This window comes from Vanacampus margaritifer, chromosome 15 (assembly GCF_051991255.1).
Source record: "Vanacampus margaritifer isolate UIUO_Vmar chromosome 15, RoL_Vmar_1.0, whole genome shotgun sequence".
Taxonomy (NCBI): Eukaryota; Metazoa; Chordata; class Actinopteri; order Syngnathiformes; family Syngnathidae; genus Vanacampus; species Vanacampus margaritifer.
The window spans coordinates 12041738-12067608 of record NC_135446.1 but is presented as its reverse complement, the minus strand read 5'-3'; the positions used below and the strand labels follow the sequence as shown (position 1 = coordinate 12067608).

Here is a 25871-nt window from a genome sequence, read left to right as displayed (position 1 = left end):
TCAGTCCCGTTCAAGTGTTAGAATATTTATTGTGCAATGAAAAAAAAAAAAATCCCCATTAGTGTGAATGCATAGATGTCCCTTTTATTCGGATGAAAGGTGCGCGAGTGTCCATCCGGCCGTCCGTTCAGGCGTGGTGCTGCGCGATGAGGTTGCGCAGCTGCTTGATGACCGCGTCGATGAGCTTCTGCCTGTCGCGCTCCGTTTTTCGGAACTGCGCGAAGACCACATTCTTCTTGTTGCTCTCCCGCATCCTGACGCACAAACACACAAAGCGCAGTGTTGTATGCTGAGCAGTTGGATTTTGCAAAATGTCACGTATTAGGCCTTGATAGCAGTTTTGCCGATCAACAGACATGTCCGTTATAATAACATACACAAAAGTCTGAATACACTATATGCAGTTTTTTTTATAATCATACTTAACTATATTCATAATTTGTTATGTAACGACAAAGCAAAGCACAGAGAGAGTATCTGTTACCAAAATGAACAGGCTATCATTGCTAATTGCCTCTCAAATTATCCACACACTTCTTATTCTCGCCTGTTTTCTATCTTAGTGACATTCTGCGTCTTCATTGACAATCGCACTATGATTTTGTGGTAAAAATAAAATAAAGCTAATTAAAAAAAAAAAAATCGCATTGGTCTATTTTAGTTGCTTGGTGTGTGGCGGGATTATCATGCATATATTTGGATTGTGGGAGATAATCACAGTACCCGAAAAAAACCACACAAGCATGGGTACAACATGCAACCTTGACCAATTTGGTTCATCTGCGTGTGAGCGTTCAGGTGTGAGCTGTGGCCGACAACAGCTCTACGAGTGTGTTCGTCACATTAAAAAAAAAACGGCTGAGTGCGTTGGCATCTGTGGCTCTCCTTGCCCACATGCGAGGGTATCAATACCTTAATTGCGCTATTGTTGTTTTGTTTTTCACTTCACTCAAACAGCAGCAGGTCAGAACAAACAGTTCATGTTCACACTGCTAGTAGTTTGTGCGTACATGCCGAAAACAATACTCACGGCTTCGGCAACCTGCCGGCACGTGACAAACACAAGAGAGAGAAAAGGGCTAGCTGAGAGCAGAGCGCACGGACGGCACGTGAGTGAGTGCGAGGCCCGCGAAGGCCACTCACTTTTCCAGCACGGCCAGCGCAGCGTGCGGGTTGACGCGCAGGTACTTGCAGCCGGCTTTGCCGTAGTCGGCCAGGTAGCTGGACCAATCCCACTGCGTGAACAGCTCCAGCAGCTGCAACAACAAAGGACAAAATAAATGACCCACATTTCAAAGTGTTGCATAACCTACCGCCCCCCTCTTAACCCCTGCGTGCACGGTCTCCGCCTTGAAGAACAGCGAGCCGGGAGCCCCAGTGAACTCTGGGTAACACCAAACACACAAGAGAGAAACCATATGTGAGCGAGGGATGAGAGAGGACGAGGGGGATGCAGAGGGATGGCGAGCGAAACCACATGTTGGGGGAAGGGAGTGGAAATACGCAAGCCACTTGGACGACAGCCGCCAGTGCCTTTGAGCGGGCGAAGCGTGCGGCGTCACGCCGGCGCGACCGCTCGCAAACAAAAGTGCCGCAAGACGGCGGCGAGGAGGCAGGAAAGGTACAGGCAAGTCCTTCTCTAAATAAAACGGTTTTTGTTACCATTGACTAAGCCGCCTTTAAATTGATGTCTTTTTCCATTATTTTGTCACATTTGGACATTTATAATTGATTCATTGTAAATGATACATTATAAAAAAGCTTAGATGATTTAATTAATCAAAATCAATTATAAATAAAATGAGCATTACTTATTCCAACAGTAAAATAATCTATTTCATTCAAAATACATCCATAGGAGTTAAAAATAGGACATTTATTTTTATAAACAGTTTGTTAGTTCTAGTCATTTCTAAGCAGAGAACTTTGGAAAGCCACGGAATATTTTGTACAGTAGACTCTCTTCTTTCACCATAAAAAATATTTGTTTCTCCCCTCCTCTGCAGTAAATGAGTTAATTGATTACTGCACTAATTAGATTAATTACAACTACTAAGACAAAAAAAAATACTGTAAAAAAATAATTATTGTACATACACATGAAAATAATTAGGTCAAATTTATGGTTGCCAACCTGACAAAAATGGCCGCAGTTGCACAAACAGGAAGCGGGTGCACGCAGGTGCTATCGGGCCGGCCGATAGCGCAGAACAATGACCCGATGCTGAAGCGGCCGTCCCGTCCCGTCCCATCAGGCGGGCCCCCGAGCGGCGCTGTTGTCATGACCACTGGCTGACCCGTCGTCACGGCGATAAGGACCCGGCCACAGACGGGGCAGGAAGTTGAGGCGGGGGTCGAGAAGAACGCGCCGCGACCTCTCCCACACCGACACAAGCTTGAAGTCATAAATCCCGCAGATAAGAGCGCTTTTACTTTCCGCCGTCATCTCGGGCGCCGCGTTACCCCTAGCTGCCGTACGCGCACGCACACACGTGTGCACATTGCGCATGTGTCCCATCAGATAAGAGAGTTGCGGGGGTCTTAAGACAAGTTTCCACCCTCTCTGGCACCAGTGATCCCACTGACCTTCCACTGCACTGCACCCGTGTGTGTGTGTGTGTGTGTGTGTGTGTCTCTCTAATATCACGTAATCACCCTTTAACCCCAGATAAAAGTAGTGCTTATTCTCAAATATGATCTACATACAGTAGGCTACGCAAAACGGTCCGGATATTCGGATTTCAGGATGAAATGCACTATAACCTTTCCAGGTGAACTTAATTTAACCTTTAAACTTTTGAAGAGCACACTGGAAGTCAAACAAGGAATTTTGATTGATTGGTTGATACACTCGTTCGCGCACTGGGAAGCAAAAAGACAAAAAAAAAAAGTCCATCATAGCTTTTCTGTGTCCATCAAAATCATCGTATCGTCCGTTTGTAAAAGCAGTCACGTTTCCGACGGACGAGCATCTACACGTCCATCTGCCGCTCATCCTCCCTTTCGGCCTCTTTCACCCCACTATTGACAACCCCCCCCCCCCCCCTCCGCCAACCTCCCTGCCCCATCTGAGCGCTCACACGCTTGAAGGGAAGTGTCGGCCTCCCGAGGAGAGCGAGGGGGAGCGAGGTCGAAAGACCACCCTGTACGTATCACTTTCACCTGACTGGACGCTTTCACTCAGCATCAACATCCCGCCGCATTCACTACCGAGCCGGAATCGAAGAAGACGCCAAAGCCAAGATTTCGGTGGTCGAGCCAAAAAAAAAAAAAAAAAGAGTGTCACATTTGTGTCCGCTTTCGCCATCTTATCACAAAGTTTAAAAATAGATATCTAAAATTCTGCTACTACAAAAATGATGTCTTAATTCATTTAACAGGACTTTGTGACTGTTGAAGGCCACAAGGTTTAACTAATCGCGGTAAACAAAAACCCCTTAACCCGTGGGCAGTATTTTATTTTGAAATGGCTTGGTCAGAACCAACAAAAAGCCCAAAAATGGTCACAATAACGCCTAGGGGTTAAAGGGGAAGTCAACCCCCACGTTTTTTAAAAAAAAATACGTTCTTTGCACCCCCACCAATCTAAAAATATCATCATTATGATTAATTTTTGCAATATGAAATAAGCAGCAAAATCCACCCATCTTAGCGGGTGACCATTATGCCACTTGCTGTCGACTGAAAATGACATCACAGTTGCGCAGGTAACAACCAATCACGGCTCCCCTGTTTTCAGAGCTTGGTCGTGTTACATTCACAAGCTGAGCCTGCTAAATTTATATTCCACAAACACAATACTAATCATAATTGTGTGTTCAGACTACTGGGGGATCCACACAAATAGAAGCCATATGTTCATTACACTGTATAAAACCAGTATTCCTTGACATTCTCTTTTTTGTACAATACAGTACTATTGCTTTTTTTTGGGCTGGAATATATGAATGGCATTTTAATTTCATATAATGGGGAAACTTGATTTGGTACACAAACTCAAGTCAATTTTTTGTGTCTACATCTGAGCGATGCTGCTGGCGTTTTTTTTTTTTTTTCAGCCAGTCAAATCAATCGGAAAATCTAATCAGTCACGTTGATCAGTTTTAGAAAATCCTTCAAACATGACACTGACAGAGAAAAATCTCTGCGGGAGCACACAACTAACGGGCCCGTCAGCATGATTTATCGAGCGTTCCCGGGCGGGCTCGGCGGGCGCGTACGAGGGCGTACGGGAGCACGAGTCCGTGTGAGAACGCGGCGGTGGCGCTAGCCAAAGAATGCGCGTGTGAAAAGGGGACGCGCTGGCACATGACACATGACACATGTGAGGTATGAAAAGCTCCTTTTGACATGATAAGAAAGGCGTCAAAAACAATGAGCGGCGAGGGAAAGAAAGCGGAGGAAAAAAGATGGACGGGAGGCAGGAAAAGGAGGGACGAGATGAGGAAGAGGAGGATGAAGCCGAGGCACTGCATCATCCCGACAGGCGCAGAAAGAGAAGCGAGGCGGGGAGAAAGCGGGATTGTGACAGGAGGGATAAAGGGCTATCCGTCTCTGTCCGTCACCTCATTCATCCTTCCCGCTCCGTCCTGCCGGCCCATCCGTCATCCGCTGTCACACGCATACAAGCGGACCTCACCCGCCGGAGTCCAAAAAACACCCAACGGCGGTTCTGTATGGCCTGCCTGAGACTCCGGGGCGGCGGGATACTTCCTGTGAGGAACCCCAATAAGCTTCCAAATCTTCTCCGGAATTTGTATTGCAATGTGAACCTTAACACTATTGATTTATTGTTACTTATTTTCGTGTTGGTAGGTTGTTGTCATCATCAGAAAGTGTTTATTGGAATAAAACACTGTTTGCGTTACCTGTGGACTTTATTGAATTTGACCCAATGTAAAATTAGGACACTGTTAAAAAAAAAAAAACTATCAAAAATAAAGTAAAAGAAAAGGTCACCACTTTGTGTTCCTAAAAAGTTTGCGGATTGCGGGACGGGGACTTTTAAAAGGACGTTTGTCCGAGTAGAGGAGGAAGACGAGGAGGAAGACGGGCGGAAGGATGAAAGCAAGAGGGGGGAAAAAAGACAGCAAGAAACGAAGAAGAAGAAGACGACGACGTAGACAAAGACCTACTTGTCTCAAGTCACTGAAGGCCAGAAGCAACGTGTCCCCCTGGAAGCCTGCGACCGGGCCGGCTCTGGCAAAACCTGTGGGAAAAACACAAACGGTCCACCCCCGGAGCGAGGGAAGAGAGGAGGAGGAGGACAGAAAAAAAGAGAAGAATAAAAGACCTGGTTAGATTCGCTATGCATCAGGACAGATTGGCAGACAAATGACGGGCGGGGGGAGGAGCGGGAGGGGGGGGGGGGAGGGGTGGCTGTTCGAGTCATGTCAGAGAGGGGAGTGTGTATATGTGTGTAGCGTTTCATTGTTGTGGTGATGCTGGTGCGTGCGGAGTGCAAGCAGGGGTCTCAGCGTCACTTGGCAAACAAGCCCACTGGGAAGAGGAGACGTGCGCGAGCGTAGAGCGAAGAGCAGAGGTGTCCAAACGTTTTCTTCCGAGGGCCGCATACGGGAAAATCGGGACATTCATCATCTGTGACATTCTTCACCCTTAATTTAACACACTAAAACCAATCTATCGGCGTAAAAAAGATATGCAAATCAGTCAATCACCGTCAGGCAGAAAACTCGAATAGCTAAAGATGGTCAATTTCATGTTTTTTCACAAACCAATGCCATTGGTCAGTCCCCATGCTGCTTGCTAACCAATTGAAAGTGTTGTAACTAGCTTGCGAACAAACCTATTTAGGGGGAGCCGTGCCACATTATGTCACCTCAAGATTTCGAAAGTCTGCATGTTGTGTTTTTTTTGTTTTGTTTTACAATAAGTGGAAATGGTTAGGGTAAATATGTTTTGTTCAAACTTAAAGTAAGTGCATGGAGATTTATTTGCGGCTCAAGGCTCTAAGACCTTTGAGAAAGCAAATGTGCTGTTTCAATTATTCATTTTAGAATGCACTACAAAAAATGGTCAGCCACAAATGGTCCCCGGGCCATAGTTTGGACACCACTGGTGTCGAGCGATGAGGCTTTCACTTCACACAAAATGGCGGCCCCTACGCACCGCGGTGCTGATTACACGCCTGCCAACCCCAGTGACCCCGTGACACACAAAAGGCGGCCTTGCTGCTCAACGCCGACACCAGCGACTCAACTTTGATTTCCTTTTTCATTCTTTGCTTCTTGATATTTTCTTTTAACCCCGTCTGATGTCTCTCACTTCCTCCCTGCGTGGGACATTACGGCGGCCATCTTCCTCAAAGTGCGTTTGAAGCCCAAAATTCACCTCTAATCCCTCCTTTTCAAAGTCCACGTTGGTTTTCATTCCCTCGCTCCCCTCATCCATGCACGTTTCTCTCTTTTGTCTGCTGTACTTGTCTTTTTTTTCTTCTCGCACCTCATTCATTTAATCCGATTTTCCCTCAGCCCCTTTCATCCCATTGCACCTTTTGTCTCCTTTTAATCCATTTTAAATTGTGTCTTTGGGAGAAAAAGATCGGATTTTGACCTAGCGGGAGATGGAAGTGTTGTATCACAGCGCCGCCCTTGGGTCAAAATACAAACTACATCTGCACCCCTGGGTAAAAAAAACCATATACTTTGAACGCCCTTTTTCTGTTCCATTAAATAGGCAAATATTTTTTTCACATTTAAACTCATTAAAAGAGTTGAAAAGGGCAGTGTGACTGTAACTCTCCTTTCCCAACATTCAAGGACATTAAAAAAAACTGCAATACAATGGGGGGAACATTGTAAAACAGAAGCCAAGTTACGTCATCACCGCTCACCTTCGCACTCGTCGACGTCAGCGTTGAGCTGGTGCAGCGCCCCCATGGAGATCTGCTTGACCTCGGGGTCGAGCAGCAGCTGCAGCAGCGACGTGGAGATGTGCTTGCACGCCGACATGCACGCCGTCTGCGCCACTTTGCCCTGAGGAAGAGCACCGGGGAGACACTGTTAAAAATGTGGCATGGTGTGGGGAGCGAAGAAGCCTGAAACCCGATCCCCTTCCCCCCCCTAGTTCATGACGGCTTGGAAATCCAATTACACACGTTGGAGGAACACACACCGGATGTCCACACAGACGCAACCTCTGGGTCAGTCATAATAGGGTGAGATTGAGCGTGAAACGAGCTAATTGTATTGACATGGTTTGGACTGACATGCGCACACCAGTGGCGGGCCGTGCATTTGGTACCGGGACATTCGGTGGTGATTGAATCCACTTCTTACCATCACTATCACAATGTAATTAGAAAAACATACAATACTATAAAGAAAAACGAATTAACGTGTGTGTTGACCCGCCCGAAACATTCATCATGGTGAAGTGGGTCGCGCTTGGATGTGGTCACCTGGTGACAAGGATCCTGATGCATCATGTTGGCATCTAAATTGCTAACCCGGGACTCCCTCGCTTGTGGCTTTGCGTCAGAACACACACACACACACATATATATAAATATATATATTACACAAACGTGCATCACTGCTTCTTCACACGCCGCATGCTGCTGGCTCAAATTTCAGGCCAGAACGTGGGGGGGGGGAAGTTGAGGGGTTAGCAAGGTGCCACACAAATACTCACCGGCAAGATAGCATGTTCTACGGGCGCTCCCTAAATGGCGAGAGACAAACCACAAATGCACTACTCACAAGGAAGTTTGGGCTTTTTGGCTTTCGGATTAATTTCAGGAAAAATATCCAAATGTTATACAGTTGGACATTCAATAGTTTCAACAAAGGTCAATGGTTATAGTGCATTTAAAGTTCATTCGGAAATTTCTTTCGAAATCCCAATATCACCAACTTTTTGGGAGTAGTGTATGTATAGTGGAACCTCTGTTCAACAATTAGCTTTACAAACAAATATTACTTTGGTTTATGAACTACACTTCAGTTGGTTAACAGTCCTTGCATCCACATTAAATGTTTGTGAAAAGGCTACGAAGTTACACAATGATTTGGTAGCGAAAGCGTAAAAAAATTTTGTTTTTAATTCAACTTCAACACAACCCATAAAAACAAGGTTAACATAACTTGGTTGTGGATCTGGAATGAATTACTTCTATCTTTATTGATTGTAAAGACAAACATCGCTTCTGTTTGCGAACCGTTTCATAACGGAATTAAGTTTGTGAACCAATCTTCCACCACGTAACGATCTCCTCATAGTCACGCGGTAACACTACCAGGATATGACTTTTGGGCCCGAGTGTGAGCAACTCCACTTCTCTCATTTCAGAGGGTCATGCCACTCAGATTTACTGATCCGCAGCATCCGATCTGCTTAGGCGGCCCCACTCTGTGTGTGTGTGTGTGTGTGTGTGTGTGTGACAGGGTCACGTCCGGCGCTCGTGGGGGTGTAAAGCAAAGCTCCTTAAAAGTGCTGAAAACCACTTAGCTCAACCGCTGTGTGTGTGCGCGCATGTGTTTGTATTCTCACTTCCTAGCGACAACAGGACTAGCATGATGGGGCGGCGACATGACGGCCAAGTCGAGTGTGTCAGTGTTGCGGCAGTGCCGGCGCGCGTCCATGGAGTCAATAACCTGAGCCGGCGGCGTAATTTGCAGCTGAGAGCTTTAATGAGCTGAGTCCGGCGTTGGGCTAACAAGCTTAAAGCAAAACCAACTAAAGCGCCTCGTAACGAACGCTTTGTTGGCGTGTGGTGCTAACACGCGGTGAAGGCGTGGACATACAGGTATACATATAAAAGCATGTCCACCATGTTGAATGTGTCACATCTGTGTCATTCTTTACGTTTTCACTTGGCAATTGAAAATTTAAAAATGAAAAAAGGGGAAAGTACCGATACCAGGTATCTGTATCGGGCCAATATCTGGCTTTAGTTCAAGGTATCGGTACTCACGACTTGTGGCCGTTTTATGAACAGGAACTAGAAATTATAAGAATAGAAAATTGTTATTAATTCCATGCAATTTTAAAGAAGAATGCTATTTTGGGATGTACAGGTCTTTCTTTGAAATAATATGCCAATGTTTTTGTTTGGGAAATTGTATGTATCAAAAGTACTAGTGGTATCTAGTGGTATATAACTACTCAAGAGATGAGTACTCGTACTGGTATCGGTCAGAAAAAAAGTGGTATTAGCCACAAGAACGGCAACTTCCTTTCGCAAAATACTATTACGATGGCTAAATGACACATTCAACAATGGGGTCTGTTTCTATTTGACGACTGGATGTACTCACAGGCAGGTTAGTGAAGACACTGAAGGTGCTCTTCAGGAAGGCCATCAGGTCCAGCAGGTAGTCGCTGGGCATCGGCGCCGAGCTGCTCGGCACGGCCGCCATCCAGTCGTAATCCGCCAGCTGCAGGAACTGGTCGATTTTGGCGTTGAGGCCGGTGTAGATCTCCGCCTCGGCTGCGTGACGAGCGTCCTGCGAAAGCAGACGAGCTGTGACCAGAATACGCACCGAACGCTGGGTTGCGCTCGCAGCAATGCCGACCTTAAACGTGGACGTCCCGTACAGTTTGGTGGCGTTGGCCGTGTCTGAGGGGACATTGGTGATGTTGGATATAAACTCTTCCAAGAAGTGGCAGCTCTGCTCCAAGTGGGTGGTGTTGATGATCACCTGCACCAACTGGGCACAAAGCAGCCAATCAACACACAGTCAACTGGGGATGACAAAAAGTCAAACCATGTTTGCGCACACAGTACCTCAGCCAGCCCCACATTCTTCTTCTTAATGGCGTAGTGCAGACAGTGGCTCAGGGTTCGAGTTAGCAGCAGATTGGTGGATTTGCGGATCATGTCGTCCACCTCTGTGGAGCTGAGAAAGTACACGCACATACTTCATTTGTTGTACAGTGCATGTAACAAAAGGCCTTCAATTTGAGCTAAAAAAAAGTGACGGTCTTGTGTCACTAGAAACAACGAAATTCTCAGTGTTTTCAGTTTTGGAATTAGGGATGTCGATACCACTAGTACATAAAATTCGCCCTAAAAAAATAATGACAGCTAATTTGATATAGCATTTTTCCTTAAAACTCTGATCTGATCGTAAAACGGCCACAAGCAGATGGCCAATCGCAAGTATCGATACCTTGAAATAAGGCAGGTATCGGCCCGATACCGATATCTGGTATCGATACTCGCCCATTCCTAATTTGAAGTATGTGTCAGACATTGATTATCCCACAACTAAATGACCTCACCTCAGGGCCAACAAGAAGCTCACATTTCCTGTTTCCAGAGCCATTTAGCGAGTCTCCAACACACTCTTGATTTTGTTTGCTTTGAAATGTGCCGCATGTCCAGCTGAAGAAAAACAGGTTTTGGAAGCCTGCTCAAGGATATCATGGCGGCGAGAGCGTCTGTCTGGGCCAAAGCTCGCATCTCGGTACAAACGCGGTAGCAAAATCCCAATCAAGAATGGAGTCTAATTAAGCATGGGGAGGAAAGAAGAACAATTTCTATTCTATTCAATTTGGGCTTTTGTTCTGTGCATACATGTGTGTTTGTGAGTTCAATTTCAGGGGCCTGTGGCTAATACACACATTGCGGCCAATTCGCTCGATTGTCTGTGCCTGGAACTGAAAACACACACACACAAACTTCTGCTCACTCTGCACTTCTCCAGGAATTTTTTCCCCCTGCTTTGAATTGTTGGAATGTATTTAGGATTCTTTTACTTTTTTGGAAACACTGCGAGTTCTAACTGTAGCTCACCCCAGGCGGCATTGTGTGTGTGTGTGAGTGTGTGTGTGTGTGTGTGTGCGTGTGTGTGTGTGTGTGTGTGTGTGGCGAGAGAGAGCATGTGTCAAACAGTCAACGTCCGCGAGTGAACTCTGCAAGCGCACAAATATAGACACGCCACAGAATTTTGATCGAATTTCATTGCATTTGCGCTGCCATCAGCCACAACAGATGTGCGAGAGGGAACGGGGGGTTGCTGCAGTCAGGGGGAGGCCAGCGCCGCGGCATCCAGAGGCCAAAGGGCACGTAAGCAGCTACTTAAACGCTACATATGCTTTCCTAAATGCGAGGACTTGTCTGGGGTGGATTACAGGGCAGATTGTGTGAGCCAACGTTGACAACACAACAGTAGCTGCATCCCAACTGGAACAACGAGGAAGCGCCAAGATGGACGCGTGCGCGCTTGCGTGGCCGAAAAGGCGCTTGCAGCGAGCGCCGTCCGCGGCGGCCTTTGTTTTCTCTCCAAGCCTCGCCGCATGTTCTTTCTCAGCAACGCCACGCTCAGCTTTCGTAGCTCAACAAGTTCACGCTTGCACCGTTCCAGCGCAGAGAACATCCCTTTTCACCTTCCACCCTTTCTTCAAGTAGCCCAAATCTCGACTGGGCTGCTGATTAAATCACAAAGGTCATGGAAGGATCAACAACTGCTGACATACTCCGTCTGTTTCCAGACAAGCTGACGGGGCAAATTGTTACTCCCACACAAAACCTGATTCACTTTAAATCCAATCAAACATCTGATCCACATTAATAATCCAGCAACTGCAATTTAACATTAAGTTGTGCTCATTACTCTTTTTATTACAGTGTTTTGTGTGAAAGGAGAAGTCAACCTACACATTTTCTTTACAATAGGTTGTATGCGCCCCAAACTACTCTAGACACTGCATTCTGATTAATATTGCGTTTGTGGAATATGAATCAAGCAGCAAAATTCACCCATTGCCACTTGTTGTCGGCTGAAAATGACATCACAAGTTGCTTGGGGCTTAGGTAGCCACCAATCATGGTTCAGCTTGCGAATGTCACATGACCAAATGCAGAAAACAAGTGACAGCAAGTGGCAAAATGGTCGCGCCCTGTGATGGAAAAAAAATGAGTGAATTGTGCTGCTTTCAGTAATTTCTGGACTACAAGGCGCACTTGACTATAAGCCGCGCTAGATCAATTTGGAGAATACTTGTTTGTTACACATATAAGCCACACCCGACTGTAAGCCGCAGGTCTTTTTAATGTTACCGCTACTTTCTTTTTCATAATAAGGGCGAAAATGGTCTCGTTCTTATTCTGTCTCTCCTACTGTATTTGGACTCACTTTGGTTTGTTTTGCTCTGCCTGACGCTCTTGTGCTTCCTTTACACTGTAGTGCGCCTCCTTGTGATCTGATGGATAAGCCGCACCTTTGTATTAGCCGCAGGGTCGAATAAAAGTGGAAAAAAGTAGCGGATTGTGGTCCAGAAATTACTGTAATTCATATTCCACAAATGTAGTATTAATCAGAATGCCATGTTTAGATTAGTGGGGCTGCATAGAAAATATTATTGTAAAGAAAATCTTTGGGTTGACTTTTCCTTTAATAATTGTGCTATTTTGAAATGCCTTTTTGTTTGATTTACGGTAACCATGATTGTGTGTGTTCTTGTGTGTGGCCTAGTTCCAGTTTTGTGGAATCCTCCCGCCGCCCTGATTGCTCGTCTCCTCAGTGGAAAAGTAGCTGCTTTGTTTGAGTTCCTTCTTACATGAAGCGTAACCGGCAGTGCGCGCACACGCGCAGCCGTATGAGCCTACACTGAAGATAAAATTCAGATGGCCCAAAGCATCGCCAGCACAGCTCCACCTCGATGGCAATTTCGGGGGCCGCTACTACGACTAGACTATTATTGCGGCCCGTTTTGTTTTGCAGCATGGTCGAATTGGGAGAGCAGTGTTTGAAAAGACAAGCCCACAGCAAGCCTGCGAGTCTCCGCGGCGCAGGAAGAATTTTGATGAAGGAGAGAAAATGAAGAAAAAGGGGCAACGTGTACCTGAGGTGCAGGTCTTCAGAGTACTTGAGACAAGCGTAGATGAACTCTTTGAGTTGGCAGTAGACTTTTGGCACAAACTCAGAGAAGGGAAGCTTCTTGGGGAAGGGAAGCTGCACAGAGCACAGCGCATTTTCATGTCAATTGGAATCTTGGGATTGGGCCTTCACGCGCCTCTACCGCCCTCTACCTTCTCCAGCTCGGGGTCTTGGAGAGGAAACTGCGAGGTGTAGTGTCTGTACTCCTGCTCCGTGGACACCGGGGTGGGACTGAAGTTGTCCTGATCCAACACCTGCCTGTGGAAGAGATGCAGGTGAGCAAATGTCTTTTCTGCTAAGGCCATGACAAGTCAGCTACAATCATCCCACAGGGGCAGGAGAAGGAGGGTGGGGGGGGAATGTCATTCTCATGCTTGAGGTTTTCCTTCCCGCCCCCCCCCCCCCACAAGTCCCCCCTCTTTCATCACCCCCTTTCTTGTTTGGCTCTCGAGACTTCGGACGTTCCAACGTTCCATGGAGAGGCCATGAACCGGAGAGTGCTCCCTCTCCAACAATGCAACACATTCCTGTGGCTTTCCCATGTGTGTGTGTGTGTGTGTGCACGTGGGGGAGAGAAAGCGTTGGAGAGTTTTAAGCGTGTTTGTTTGTGCGCTGGCTCTCAAAAGTCCCACTGGTGTCACTGCACACACGAAGGAACAATGGCGTGCGGTGCCCTCACACACATCTTAGGAGGGGCACTACCCATCCTGAACGGTAGAGAATGTTCCGGACGTTGCTTTAAAACACTTCCTGCCTCTGGATGGTCGTTAAACTTCAAAAAAAAAAGGGGACATTTCCCACAAAGTGGTGTGTTTGTGTACCCTTTTGACCGGGCCACCTCCTGAGGGGCATGTCAGCTCACACATCCCGGGCATACCTGAAGGTGACGTTCCATTTCTTGAGGAGGATCTCGCTGTACTGCTCCCTCATCTCCAGCAGCATGTCGAAGAGCTGAGACACCGGGAAGCCGTAGCCCTGCGGGAGAGGAAACCACAGCCCGCAGTTAGTCTCCATCTTAAGGCCAACACGGCGCCGAAACCATTCGCACTCCCGTATACGAAATGCAGCCTTTCTTACAAGTACGACTTATACCTGGAGTGTGTCAGCAAAGAGGACAATGAGGTTCTTCAGATCCAACACCAGGTCCGGGTCGTCACAGTAGGACTGAGACCAAAGATGCTTGGATCAGTGTGTGCGTTTGTGTTTTTCACGGCATTTTTCATGTGTGTGTCCCTACAGAGTGCGTCCTCAGAGCGGCCACAATTTTGGACAGCGCCAGCTCCCACAGCTCCTCCACGTAGGCTCTGTTGACCAAACCTTGTGTGGTGTGAAGCACGTGATCCTCCACCACGAAGAACCTGAGGAGAACACCACACATCGAGGTGACGTCGCTGTGCGTTTTTCACTGCATCAAGTCAAACAAGACCGACTTACCCGACGATCTGATTGAAGTACCGTCTGTAGCCTTCCAGAGTTTCGTGCTGGAAAAGCCAAAGTGAGAACAAAGCACGTCAACAAGTATATTTTGCAATTTCAGACATTTTAAGGAGAAGTCGACCCAAAAATGTTCTTTCCCGCTAGTCTGAACACAGTATTCTGATTAGTACCGCCTTTATGAAATATGAGTTAAGCAGCAAAATTGACCAGTTTTCATCCATCTCAAGGGGCGGCCATTTTGCCACTTGCTGTCAATTGAAAATGACATCAGTTGCCCAGGTAGCAAACACAGCTCAGATTTAGAATCAATCAATCAAACAAACAAACTTTATTTATAAAGCACCTTTCATATATTAAAATGCAACTCAAGGTGCTAATATATTAAAACATCCATAAAAAAAAAAAGAAAAAAACACCCATCCCCCAACGTTGATTTTGCTACTTGACAGAAACACAATATTACTCAGAATATCCTGTTTAGACCAGTGGGGGCACAGGCAACATATTGTAAACAAAATGTTTGGGTTGACTTTAATCATGGCGAGAGTTCAGTTTTTGCAGCGTACTGGTCCAAGTGTCATATACAGTGTTGTGTATTATGGGAGTGTGGTTAGCAGTGTGCAGACACAAACAGAGTGATGTGATACCATGTTAGAGTGCGGCTGCAGCACAAGGCGAGCCTGTTTCCTTCGTTGCTTTCGGTAGTAGTTCTCAAACACCTCACGCAAACCCTGAAACACACATTGCAAGTATAAGTAGGAGCGTGCTGTGGTGTTAAAACTTTTTCGCAAGATGCGGCAAAACAAAATGGCATCGACAGAAAGAGGGAGGCCAAAATGACTGAATGATGGGAAAGTTGAGATAACGTGCGCCTGTAGTTAAGATAGCGACCGACTGAAACTTGCCGTCCGACATCAAACTAAAACCACACTGCTCTCTGAACGTTGACGCTGGTATCTCTTTCCTTCCATGACGCAGCGCCTTATCACGTACGTCCTCCTCTCCAAAACAGCACCCGGGCTGCTCTTTTTCTGGGCAGGGTGCACACAGATAACACCGGCGGTAGATAACGAGGTCAAGTGGCAGGGATGAGGGAAAGTAGTGTGCCTTGTCAGGAGAAGGTGCTGAAAGATTTAACCTTATTCACCTCGGAGGTCTGAAGGGGGGGGGACAACACAAGACGGCATTAGTAGCACTAAGTGATGTCAGGCTACTGTCAGCTACTAGCGCGTCGCTAACGTGCACACACTTGCTTGCACTAAACCTTTTGCTGACCTCTTTCCTCGCCGTCATGTCACCCAGTTAGCCTCTCTCTAACCCCACTCTTCCCTCGGCTCCCTCCCGCCATCGCTCACTTTCTCCTTCCTGTCAAAGTTCATGCACTTCCTGTCCCCCCTGCCAGAGAGCACGCACACACATACGGTGAACAGAAACAGTCAACCCAGTGGATGTGTTGGCCCGGTCACAACCCCAAAGAGCCTGCAGGCGCGTGCGCGCGCACAATATGTGGAGCTAACCCAGTCATGGCCCAGGCAACACCTCCACCCGTGTCACCTTCACTGCGACTGACATGACACACACACTGCAGCCACCTGGTTGGAGCTCAGCCAGGCGCTTCTTCTGAATGTTCCCCATCAGGCTGCAACATGTGACAAGCCACTGTCTCTAGTCACTAGTTCTAAAGAAGCAGCTACCCAAGTATCGGCACGTGGCGAGCAATCATTTTGCAACGCCTTTCTTCCGCTGCCAAGAGGTTTGTTGCTGCAGTTGGAGTGATGAGCTCACCAGCACAGTGTAGATATGAAGACAGCGGTACACCGGTGAGAAGTCGACCAAATCCTGAGCACCGGTCACCTGCACACAAGAAAACAGGACGTTTTTGTTAATGACAGACTGGATAAGGTCATTCGCGTGAACTTACAACAACAAGGAGGGACGGCGACATTCCAGAAATGAGGAAGAGCAGGTAAAAAAAAAAAAAAAAAAAAGCCTTGAGGAGGAAAGGAGTAGCACAAAGAGAGCAGAGGAACATAGGAAGAAGAGACTCAAGGGGACAGCCGTGAATGACGGGAAGGGGAAGACGTGCCAGGGGCAGGGACGGCGTAAGGTTGGCATCGGCGCCGACGCGGCCGTAACCCCGGCGACCGCGGGGTCAAGCCTTTGTGGGAGCCAAGGCTTCGAGCAAGTTTACAGGACGTAAATAAGCCAAAAGGGACAACAGGGACCTGCAAAGAGAATGGCAGCACCAGGGTGACAAGTTCAGCCACATTGTGCTTGGCCTTCCTTAACCGCGAACACGTCGGCGGCATAAAAGAGCTTGGATCCCGCCAGGGGCGACTTGAGGAGTTCATTGTCCCCGATACTTTGGCAATAGTGGCACAAGTTCGGAGTAAACATCCTCGTTAATTCCCACATTCCCATTAATGCCTCACTATTTGTTTCTGCTTTTCACTTCAACACGCGTGTTAAAATTTAAACAACCGAGTCCAATTGAGCGTGTGTGTGCGTGCGCGTGCATGCGTGCGTCTCTCACTTGGTCAGCCTCTTCTTCATCCCCCAAATCCAGAATGTCAGAGTCCAGTTCTAGCCTGCCGGCCTGCCCGTTGCTCTGCGTGACCCCGCCGGCCGCCGTCTCTCTCCCGGGGCGTCGGCCAACAGGGTCCCTGGGCTGTGTGGAGCTGTCCAGAGAGCGCTGCAGCTGGGCCTGAAACCAACAAACAAATCGGTGCCAGTGTCACCAATGCTTACTTTCCTGGCAGACAAATGTGACATGGCGGTCAATGTCAGAAAGAGGAAAACTCCCGGCGCTGCTGTTAAGGCGGTGAACTCGGGAGCAGCCGCTCCATTTTTCTCTATGATGGTGCTCCGCGCCGACCCAGCGGGTACTCTCCGCCACGCGCGCACGCATGTGTGTGTTCAGTAACTAAATACAGGTAATCAATCTTCTTCCACTTCACAGACCCAACAATCTGTTTCCCATTAGTGTGTGTGTGTGTGTGTGTGTGTGTGTGTGTGTGTGTGTGTGTGTGTGTGTGCGCGCGCGTGTTTCGGACTACCGAACACTCAGCCGAAGTCGGAGCTGCTCCTCTTTCTCCAAGTAAATATGCAAAGAGGCGAGAGAGGGAATACATGGAAAGATGAGGACATGGAAAGACTGAAATGAAGACGTTCCGGGACAGACGAGAATGTGACTGAACAATAACGACAAACATGAGTAACATTTGAAGCACATGGAACATTTCAAGAACCCTCCTTAATCCATCCGGTTGTTATGACAACGAAAGGTGTTGTCTGTATGTATTTATTTTTGCACTCAAGCACATTTGGACTGATACAGAACGCTGGAAAGTTTGGATTTCCGAGTGTGAACATCTGATACATGATAGCATATCTCGATCACAGGACGGTCTTATCCTGCTGTGTCGCGGTTACACGAGCGGATTTGGAACAATCATCCAGCTCGACCGCGGAGGACTCGACTTGGAGAGGACGGAGGTGACTTGAGCGTTGGAAACGAAAAACGGCTCTTGGACTGAGCGGGACATTTTCAGAATGGCTCCAGCGTGCGCATCTCCAGCACGACTGAGAGTTGGCCCAATTCTCCTTGGAGGATCATCTGTCTGTCGCCAACCATTCCTTGCCTGTTCCCGTCCCACCCCCTCATCCTGCACTTTTCACCCAACAACATTCCCCCAAAAAACAAGAGGCCTTACTTTGAGCTTCCTTGGCCTTGGAAAACACAAAAACAATGAGCTAAGTGCTGAAAAGCAGGATTTGTGTGTGTGTGTGTTTGCACAGACCGCATTGTTCCATATGAAAAATATGGGAGGATGCTTAATGAATGGTGTGTGTGCTCCCTTGTCAACACAGCAGAGGTAATCCAGTGTCTGATGACCGTCCTCCCGTCCCGACATACCTGTCTGATAGCCGTCTCTCCAATCTTGTCCGAGTGTTTTCGGATGCTCTCCAGGAAGTCCTTCAGCTGGGTCATGGCCGTGTCGCGGATCTGCGTCCGCAACTTGGGAAGGTTTTCTGCCATGATGGCGCAGAACCGGTACTGGCCCGCCCTGGGAAGACACGTCTGCTCCAGCTGTTCCGAGGTGCGCAACGCCGGGTAGTACCTAAAATACACGAAAAGACTTGTTTTTTTAAATACATATTGCGTTCAGACATGGTAGAAAATTAGCATAATAACAGAACACACACATGTTTGTGCTCGTGTCAACGTTGGCTGACCTTACGCTGCTCTGTGTTCTCACAGGGGACAAAAAAAAAGCTCACAAAAAAGCATTCATTTATGAGTAAGCAGACTTCTGTCTTCAGGTCAGGGCCCGGCCATTTGGAAGAAATTCCCCCAAAAAAAGTGCTCTGGCGCCACCTTATGGATGGCAGGTAAACTACCTCACAGGCACACATAAGTACTACCTAAAAATTCACAGGCCATGAAAAGCAAAAAAATGCAGATAATCCCCTCAACGCTTTTTAATTACTAGTTCAATTGTGTATAGGTTGGTCCCACTGAGAAAATTGTGGATTTGTAAGAACGTATCGAACCCGAGTCACAACATAATTGTTATTCTCGTTGAGCCTTAACTAGATACGACTTCCCTGCTGTTTTTGACTGGCTCAAATGAGTTCACCTTTCCAGGTCAGATAGCACCACCTGCTGCTCTGGCGTGCACTTGACAATGTTTACATTAGACGCGCTGATGTCATACCTTTTGGCGTTCATTTGTTCCTGAAGGCGTCCGTACATCTCCAAAACTGCCACACAAAAAAAACAGGTTGTGTTAGGATGGTGTGTGTTTATATATGTTTGTGTGCGGTACCTGGCAGGCAGTGCGTCAGTTTGTCGACGGTGGTCGCAATGTTCCTCTGCTGCACTCGACACTGTCTCAGCTCCTCCATGGAGTTCATGAGCTGCACAAAAGTAGGAGAAGTTGTGAGGATAATTAAGGTGAACGTTTATGATGGCGGTGACGGGACTTGCCTCTTTGCCGTCACCCTGAATGGACCTGTTGGTCTCAGTCACCTGACTCTGCAGGGGGTAAAAGGAGCGACAGATGAGAGGCAGGGGACGCGCTGTCCCCCTTCGTACCCTCGTCCTCTCTCCACACTACCTTCAGCTTCTGCGCCTCGCCGCGCACTTTGAGCAGCTCCGTAATGGAGTCGACGAAGCCCTGGAAGTGATGGTTGCACATCTTCTCAATCTCGCGGTCGTGGTTCCTGATCCGGGCGTCCAGCTTGGCCATGAACAGGCCATGTTCCTGGCCATCGTACACCGACCTGAATGACACAGGGGAGAAAGGTCACATGATGCCTTCCGCCGGCTATCCGTTCCCATTCCTTCCTCTGCACCGCACTTGCCTAACTTGACCCCCACCCCACTTACACCTTTTCCCCAAATCCATACTGTCCTCCCGTTTCCTCGTTTTTTTCTTTTCATCTGAGAGAACAGGCCACTGTAAAAGGCGAGACCCGGTGGGCTCCGTTTCTCATTGTCTACCCCCCTTCCCCCCGTCTCTTGAATGGGTCGTATCTGTTTCATTTTGTTGCACCTTGTGGTACAGTGACAATAAAGCTATTATGATTCTGAGTTCCTGTAAGGGAGGTAGACTGGAAGCACTAGATGGTTAGGAGGTGAGGGGGAGGGAAGCCACATGCAGGCTCACGGCCCCATTTTTGGCAACAAAGGATGCAATTCTTCCTGTGTTCTTTTCCTGTGTACACCTGTGCACGGCGTAAATCCCCCTGTTCACCAGGAAGTAGCTGATTTGTTGAGGAGTACAATGGCGAGAGAGAGAGAGACAACCTCTTTTACACCTCCCAGAGCGCAACAAGTCTCTTGCATACTTGTGAGAGTGTGTGTGTGTTAGTGTGTGTGTGTGTGTGTGTGTGTGTCTGCCGACTAAATAGGATGTGCGATGACGAAGTTCCTGAAGATCCACAGTACCCGCCAAGCCCACGAATGAGCATAGCATTAACGTCATCGCTGCCATTTGATTGGCCGGCTCCCAAACACGTCAGAGGAATGTTGTCCTTGTCTCATCCTGCTCACACAGCCAGAGCACCTCCTTGTTCAATGGATTGAGGAGTTTAACCGACTGTGACCCCCCACCCACCCCCCACCACACACACGCACACGCACACGCACACGCACACGCACACACACACACACACACACACACACACACACACACACACACACACACACACACACACACACCACCACAAGCAGCATAAGGGATGACGTCAATGCAATCTGATTGGAAGCTTGCATTTAATTGATCAATTTTCTATCTAGACCGCTTATCTTGGATCATAGGTGAGCTGGAGCCTACTCCAGCTAACTTGCTGGACATACATCGATAATTATTCATACAATGTAAAACAAATCTTCAGGTAATTTTACATGCATGTTTTTAGAATATGGAAGGATGTGGAAATTCCCAGCCATCAGAACTGTGATGTAGACGTGTTACTGCACCCTGATGCAAGATGTGTTTTGACTAGCTCTGACGACACAACTTTGTTCCTGAACTGCCAGAATAAATAGCGCCATTCCTGTATTTGGCACAGTTGGAAGAACGGGAGTTCCACTTGACAGTCGCTGAAGCAAGTGGACCAGTGGCAGGGTAACCGTCTTTCAACCAGAATGTTGTGGGTTCGACTCCCGCATATTGTCAGATCCGATAGCAGTGACCAGAATTGTAATTAGTTAGCACAATCGGCTAAAGTTAGCCTCATCCATTTGTGGACAGAAGCACATTCACCAAGGCGTGTTTGCTAGCTGTCCGATAATGGGTGTAGGCTTTTCAAAGTTTTGGGCGACCTACCGCAGCGTCGGCCCAATACAGTTGCTGTCCGTGCTCTCGATCTCGCGGAGGATTCGCTCGTGCTCGGCGGCTGTCTCCAAACTCGCCATCGCGCATGTTGCTCTGGACGGTTCCGAGCTGAGTTCAGCCGTGCTGGGCTGAGCGGACGAGCTGAGTTCAGTGCGTCATGTTGCGCCGCCGGGGTTGCTTCGATTTATGTGCTCGGTGCAGAACGAGCGAGCGGAGCTACACTTGGTTATAATTGCCTCATATACACATATAACGGAGTGCAGCATAATAAAATATATCACAGTAACCAAATACATATGTTATTACCATTTGTTTACGTTTCATCCAAACCACATTTGAACACAATTAACCATTTTTTCCCCCAACAATGTCACTCATCAAGATTTTTTCCCAAATTGTCAGAATTGCCCGGGAAAACAGCGCTCTATTATTGCTTTAAACAGGCGACGAATCAAAAATAAGGTCCCGTGACATTTTTAGTTATCCACTCATTGTTAATAAACATTTATCTTGAAAACTACTACCTAGTGGATGCTTTTGTTTTGAAGGGAGGACATCCGGCGGGGTCTGTGTGACGTCACCTGAGCTGAGAGAGAGCGCCCACTAAAGTTGTCAACTTGTCATGGAGGTAAGAAGAACAGTAAAAAATAAAAAGTGATGCAGAGCCACAAGAAGCTGCGTCTGACTCGCGCAAACAATCCTTCCCGCTAGTATATTTTCTTTGTTATGACTTTTGACACCTTTAAAAAATAGAGATTGTCTAGACTAGCTGTTCATTTCACAATATTGACTAATGGAGCTAAGGTGGCTAACAGAAAAGTTCAAATCAAATCTGCCTGCAATGTACAAACGGTAATGTAGTTTTTAATGAATAACGTCGCCTACCGATTTGACACTCTGTAAAGGCAGCGTTTGTGGATCTACAGTAGTTGCTCCATATGAAAGAGCTTAAGATTTTGTATACACTGTAGTGTTGTTTAACAAAACCTAAAATAAAATGCATTCATATTGACAGAGTACATATGCTGTGAATCACGTAAGACAATGTCAGTTTTCTTTTCCTTTTGCAATGCAGCCCCAAAACAAACTGATCAACTCTGCAGAGGACTGCGTTGACGAAGCTCTCTGCGGCATGGTCAGGGCCTCCAGCGGCCTGTCTCTGCTGCGAGGCCACCGGGTCGTGCTGCGCTCAGACCTGGACCAAATAAGGGGCAAAGTGGCACTTCTGTCAGGAGGAGGGTCGGGACACGAGCCTGCACACGGGGGTACGACTGACACCTCTTGAACAGCCCACGCGGCAGCGTTTTGAGTCTCTTTCAAAACATTGCATCCAGGTTACGTGGGTGCTGGTATGCTGTCGGCAGCAGTAGCGGGGGCCGTTTTTGCATCTCCACCTCCCGCCAGTATCTTGGCTGCCATTCTTTGCCTGCACAGTGCAGGTAAGCTGACCTGTTGATTCCACTACGCTGGCATAAACACTATCTGAAGCACTGACCTACATTGACAACCTAAATTGTAATATTTGGTCTATGAAAATATGTTAATTTATTCACAATAGTCTGTTTTATAAACACAGGTACTAAATGTGCAGTCCAACACTGACTTTAAATGATGTAATTTATGCCCGTGACCCTTCAGGAGCATCTGGGGTCCTTCTCATCGTAAAGAACTATACAGGAGACCGCCTCAACTTTGGGCTGGCTGCAGAGCAGGCACGCAACCACGGCGTGGATGTCGACATTGTGGTTGTTGCGGACGACTGCGCTTTCACCTGCCCCAGTAAGGCCGGAAAGAGGGGCTTGTGTGGCACTATTTTCATTCACAAGGTGAAAAATCTACCAGTGAAATATACTGAAAATAAAGAAAACAAAGGAGGATGTAATGACAATTTTTCTTTAGCTGGCAGGTGCCTTAGCAGACGAAGGCTGCTCATTGGTCCATATTGTTGCCAAGATGACGGAGGTTTTGCAGGGCATAGGTGAGGCTAATGCGGCAGTTCGCACCCGTGTGTCAGCCAGAAGGAAACAATGTCGCATTGTGTTCCAGGTACAATTGGAGTCGTCAGCCTTTCTCCGTGCAGTGTTCCGGACTGTCGGCCATCTTTTGAGCTTCCTCCTGGAAACATGGAGGTCGGCATGGGTGAGCATGAGCCACGATTATTGAACAATTTGAATTCAAACAGAGGGTTGATGGATAAGTGCTTTCCGTCTCGTGCAGGAATCCACGGGGAGCCCGGGGTGAAAAGATCCAAGGTGAGTCTCAAGGTGCACAAACCTTTTGTAGATGTCTCATGTTTGTCATGTCACCAGTTGGCGACAGCAGACGAGTTGGTGTCAGCCATGATTGATCACATGACTAACCCGGAGAGTCAGTCGTGCTTGCACCTGAGCACAGGTAGCCATTGTGTCCTGCTTGCGACATCACAGTTGGCGCTTCACATTTATGATTGGTTTGAGCTGGTGCACGTGTCCCTTTCCAACACAGGTGACGTGCTCGTCGTCTGCGTGAACAATCTCGGAGCGCTGTCGCACCTGGAGATGGCCGTGATGACTCAGGCTGTCATCGTCTGTCTGGGTGATGACGCAGTTGATAGCAAGCTAGAGATCCCCAAAAAATCCTGTAGCACTCATGGTCTCCATATGCTTGCAGAAAATCGTGGCTTGGTGGTCGCCAGGGTGATGGCCGGGTCATACATGACGTCACTGCAGATGGCTGGAATGTCGCTGACTTTGATGAGGGCCAGTCAGGAAACACTGAGACTCTTTGGTAAGTGAAGACACACGAGCCTTCAATTAAAACAGGCAACGATAATCAAATATTTTAAGCTTGCAATATGTCCTTCCCTTTCTCATCTAGATGCCAAGACCAGTGCCCCTGCCTGGCCCAACCTCAGCAGCGGGTGCACGAGTGGCCGCAACTACCTCACGAACCCCACCACGGTGTCTTCAGGAGCGCATGCCGAAATGCAGCCCGAAGGTTCATTTCCTGATTGACACTCTGAAGCAGCTGTTGACTGTTGTCTGTATTTTTTTTTAAATATTTTAGCCAGAAGCTGAGCTGCACTGTATTTGTTTACACACATGGTGTGCGGCTAGAGCGCCTCGTTGCACCTTTCTCACCTCACCTGGTGTACTCTGCAGGTGCACTACCTTACTTCCTGCTTAATTTCGCTCTCTGGTAGGTCCCCAAAGTCCGGTGATGCGCAAGGTGTTGGAGAGGGTTTGTTCTACACTGTTGGAACACCAGGAAGAGCTCAACGCGTTGGACCGTGCGTGTGGGGATGGCGACTGCGGGAATACTCACGCACAGGCGGCCAAAGGTGACCACAATGCAATCAAAATCACACAGCATATGTTCATTACAGGGGTTCTCAAAATGAGAGAAATTATTCTAAAGATCCCCCGCCATAATCCTGATGACCATTAAACATAACTAGTACATGCACACCTTAATGTGCCCGTTTGATATCACTTGAAGGTATTGTTTTGACATGATTTGACATCATTTATTTCACATTATTTCGTGAACCCCCAAGTTAGCACCTTTGGGGTCCTCGCACCCCAGTTTAAGAATCACAGCTACACCGGATTGACAGACAATGCTCACTCAGCCATTCAGGTGTGGCTCCAGAATCACACAGTCCCCGGTTGCCCCGGGCAACTGTTGTCTGCCCTTGCCGCATTGGTGCAGGAGAAGATGGGCGGGTCTTCAGGCGCGGTAAGTGTTCCGCTTTGGTCGAGAATTTTTTTTAGAAAAAAACGTTTGGATTTTGCACACATTGGCACGCAATGTTTTTCTTCAGTTGTACAGTTTGTTCCTCACGGCAGCGAGTGGTCACTTGATTGGGGGGCGGAGCCATGCTGCAGCATGGGCCGGTGCAATGCATGCTGGGATGCAGGCTATGAAAAGGTGGGTGTTGTGAAACAAACCACTGCAGATTATGTCTTTGAATGCCGATCATCGGGTAACATAGTCTAAAAATTGTTCATTACAAACAGTATCTTTGTTCATCTATCAATGGCGACGATGTATAGTGACAGGCAAAACAATTGCTCTTCCAATAGATGGCAGAATAATAACTTAGTGTTCAACTAAACAAATACTGACAGAATCTGATAACATGCTGACTAAAATAGATCCATTTTGATATCAACAGATATGGCGGTGCTGATCTGGGAGACAGAACCATGGTGAGACACATTGGATTGTTTTGTTTGTGTACAAAGCAAAGCGGCGCTTTTTTGTTTGTTTGTGCAAGCTGCTTTCTGTCCTCTCCCACCACAGTTAGACGCTCTGTATCCCGCCGTAGACGAGCTGATGAAACTCAACAGCACGTCCCCTGGCGGAGAGATGGCCGTGCTGAAAGCTGCCGTTCAGGTGCGGCAGAACATCCTCAAACCAGTTTTTGTTTTCTTGCTTGCGCAATTGCGCAACCACACGAGAAACCTAACAGACTGTTTCGCTGTCTAGAAAGCGGCTGTAGGCGCCGAATCGACACGCAGCCTCGCAGCAAAGGCGGGCCGAGCCAGCTACATCGCAGCCGAGCGCCTCACCATGCCTGACCCCGGGGCCAAGGCCGTCGCCGCCATTTTGAGCGCTGTGGTGGAGGCCCTCGAGGAGCAGTAGTGGTAGAAACGCATCGTCACAGCTGTACTAAAAGACAACCTTGTAGAATTAACATTCAGTGAGAAATAAAGTGTCGAATAAATGGATACATTTACCGGTACTTTCTACACACACACTG

General features: G+C 47.7%; 2 protein-coding genes and 1 long non-coding RNA gene across 4 annotated transcripts in view; 2 read left to right on the top strand and 1 right to left on the bottom strand.

Annotated features, from left to right (window-relative positions):
• The window catches only part of LOC144035362 (uncharacterized), a 43709-nt gene extending 43103 nt beyond the window's left edge, over positions 1 to 606 (top strand). The window contains exon 5 of the long non-coding RNA XR_013288428.1: positions 100 to 606. This is a non-coding gene — a long non-coding RNA (uncharacterized LOC144035362). The remainder of the gene's footprint in view (positions 1 to 99) is intronic.
• Positions 10 to 21326, bottom strand: exoc6b (exocyst complex component 6B). The gene is made up of 22 exons (XM_077544980.1): positions 21119 to 21326; positions 19403 to 19568; positions 19273 to 19320; positions 19112 to 19202; positions 19001 to 19046; positions 18199 to 18403; positions 16816 to 16986; positions 16068 to 16136; positions 14930 to 15013; positions 14280 to 14326; positions 14083 to 14203; positions 13938 to 14009; positions 13723 to 13820; positions 12998 to 13103; positions 12811 to 12920; positions 9749 to 9860; positions 9537 to 9671; positions 9279 to 9467; positions 6854 to 6995; positions 5136 to 5209; positions 1144 to 1256; positions 10 to 254 (listed from the first exon to the last, which is right to left on the bottom strand). Exons 1-22 carry the CDS (start codon positions 21205 to 21207, stop codon positions 128 to 130), a joined length of 2415 nt encoding a protein of 804 aa, XP_077401106.1. The 5' UTR covers positions 21208 to 21326; the 3' UTR covers positions 10 to 127.
• On the top strand, positions 20665 to 25839 carry tkfc (triokinase/FMN cyclase). 2 transcript variants are annotated; one of them, XM_077544985.1, is made up of 18 exons: positions 20665 to 20684; positions 21676 to 21755; positions 22203 to 22392; positions 22462 to 22566; positions 22766 to 22953; positions 23027 to 23105; positions 23174 to 23266; positions 23345 to 23379; positions 23437 to 23521; positions 23612 to 23701; positions 23777 to 23893; positions 23984 to 24103; positions 24309 to 24446; positions 24738 to 24844; positions 24930 to 25036; positions 25284 to 25317; positions 25412 to 25504; positions 25598 to 25839. In XM_077544985.1, the coding sequence occupies exons 2-18, from the start codon at positions 21750 to 21752 to the stop codon at positions 25751 to 25753; spliced, it is 1743 nt and encodes a 580-aa protein (XP_077401111.1). In that variant the 5' UTR covers positions 20665 to 20684; positions 21676 to 21749; the 3' UTR covers positions 25754 to 25839. The 2 variants fall into 2 exon arrangements, with proteins under 2 accessions (XP_077401111.1, XP_077401110.1); XM_077544984.1 differs by lacking the exon at positions 20665 to 20684 and adding an exon at positions 20784 to 20917.
• Positions 25840 to 25871: the final 32 nt, after the last annotated feature.

What these genes read in the sequence shown, in the direction of transcription:
- exoc6b (XM_077544980.1), bottom strand. Translation starts at nt 21,207, where the DNA reads ATGGCGAGTTTGGAGACAGCCGCCGAGCACGAGCGAATCCTCCGCGAG. An exon ending in ACTGACGCACTGCCTGCCAG is followed by an intron (nt 19,047 to 19,111) that starts GTACCGCACACA and finishes TTTGTGTGGCAG; the next exon opens with TTTTGGAGATGTACGGACGC. An exon ending in AAGACCCCGAGCTGGAGAAG is followed by an intron (nt 12,921 to 12,997) that starts GTAGAGGGCGGT and finishes TGCTCTGTGCAG; the next exon opens with CTTCCCTTCCCCAAGAAGCT.
- tkfc (XM_077544985.1), top strand. An exon ending in TCTTTGCCTGCACAGTGCAG is followed by an intron (nt 22,567 to 22,765) that starts GTAAGCTGACCT and finishes GTGACCCTTCAG; the next exon opens with GAGCATCTGGGGTCCTTCTC. An exon ending in GCACTATTTTCATTCACAAG is followed by an intron (nt 22,954 to 23,026) that starts GTGAAAAATCTA and finishes ATTTTTCTTTAG; the next exon opens with CTGGCAGGTGCCTTAGCAGA.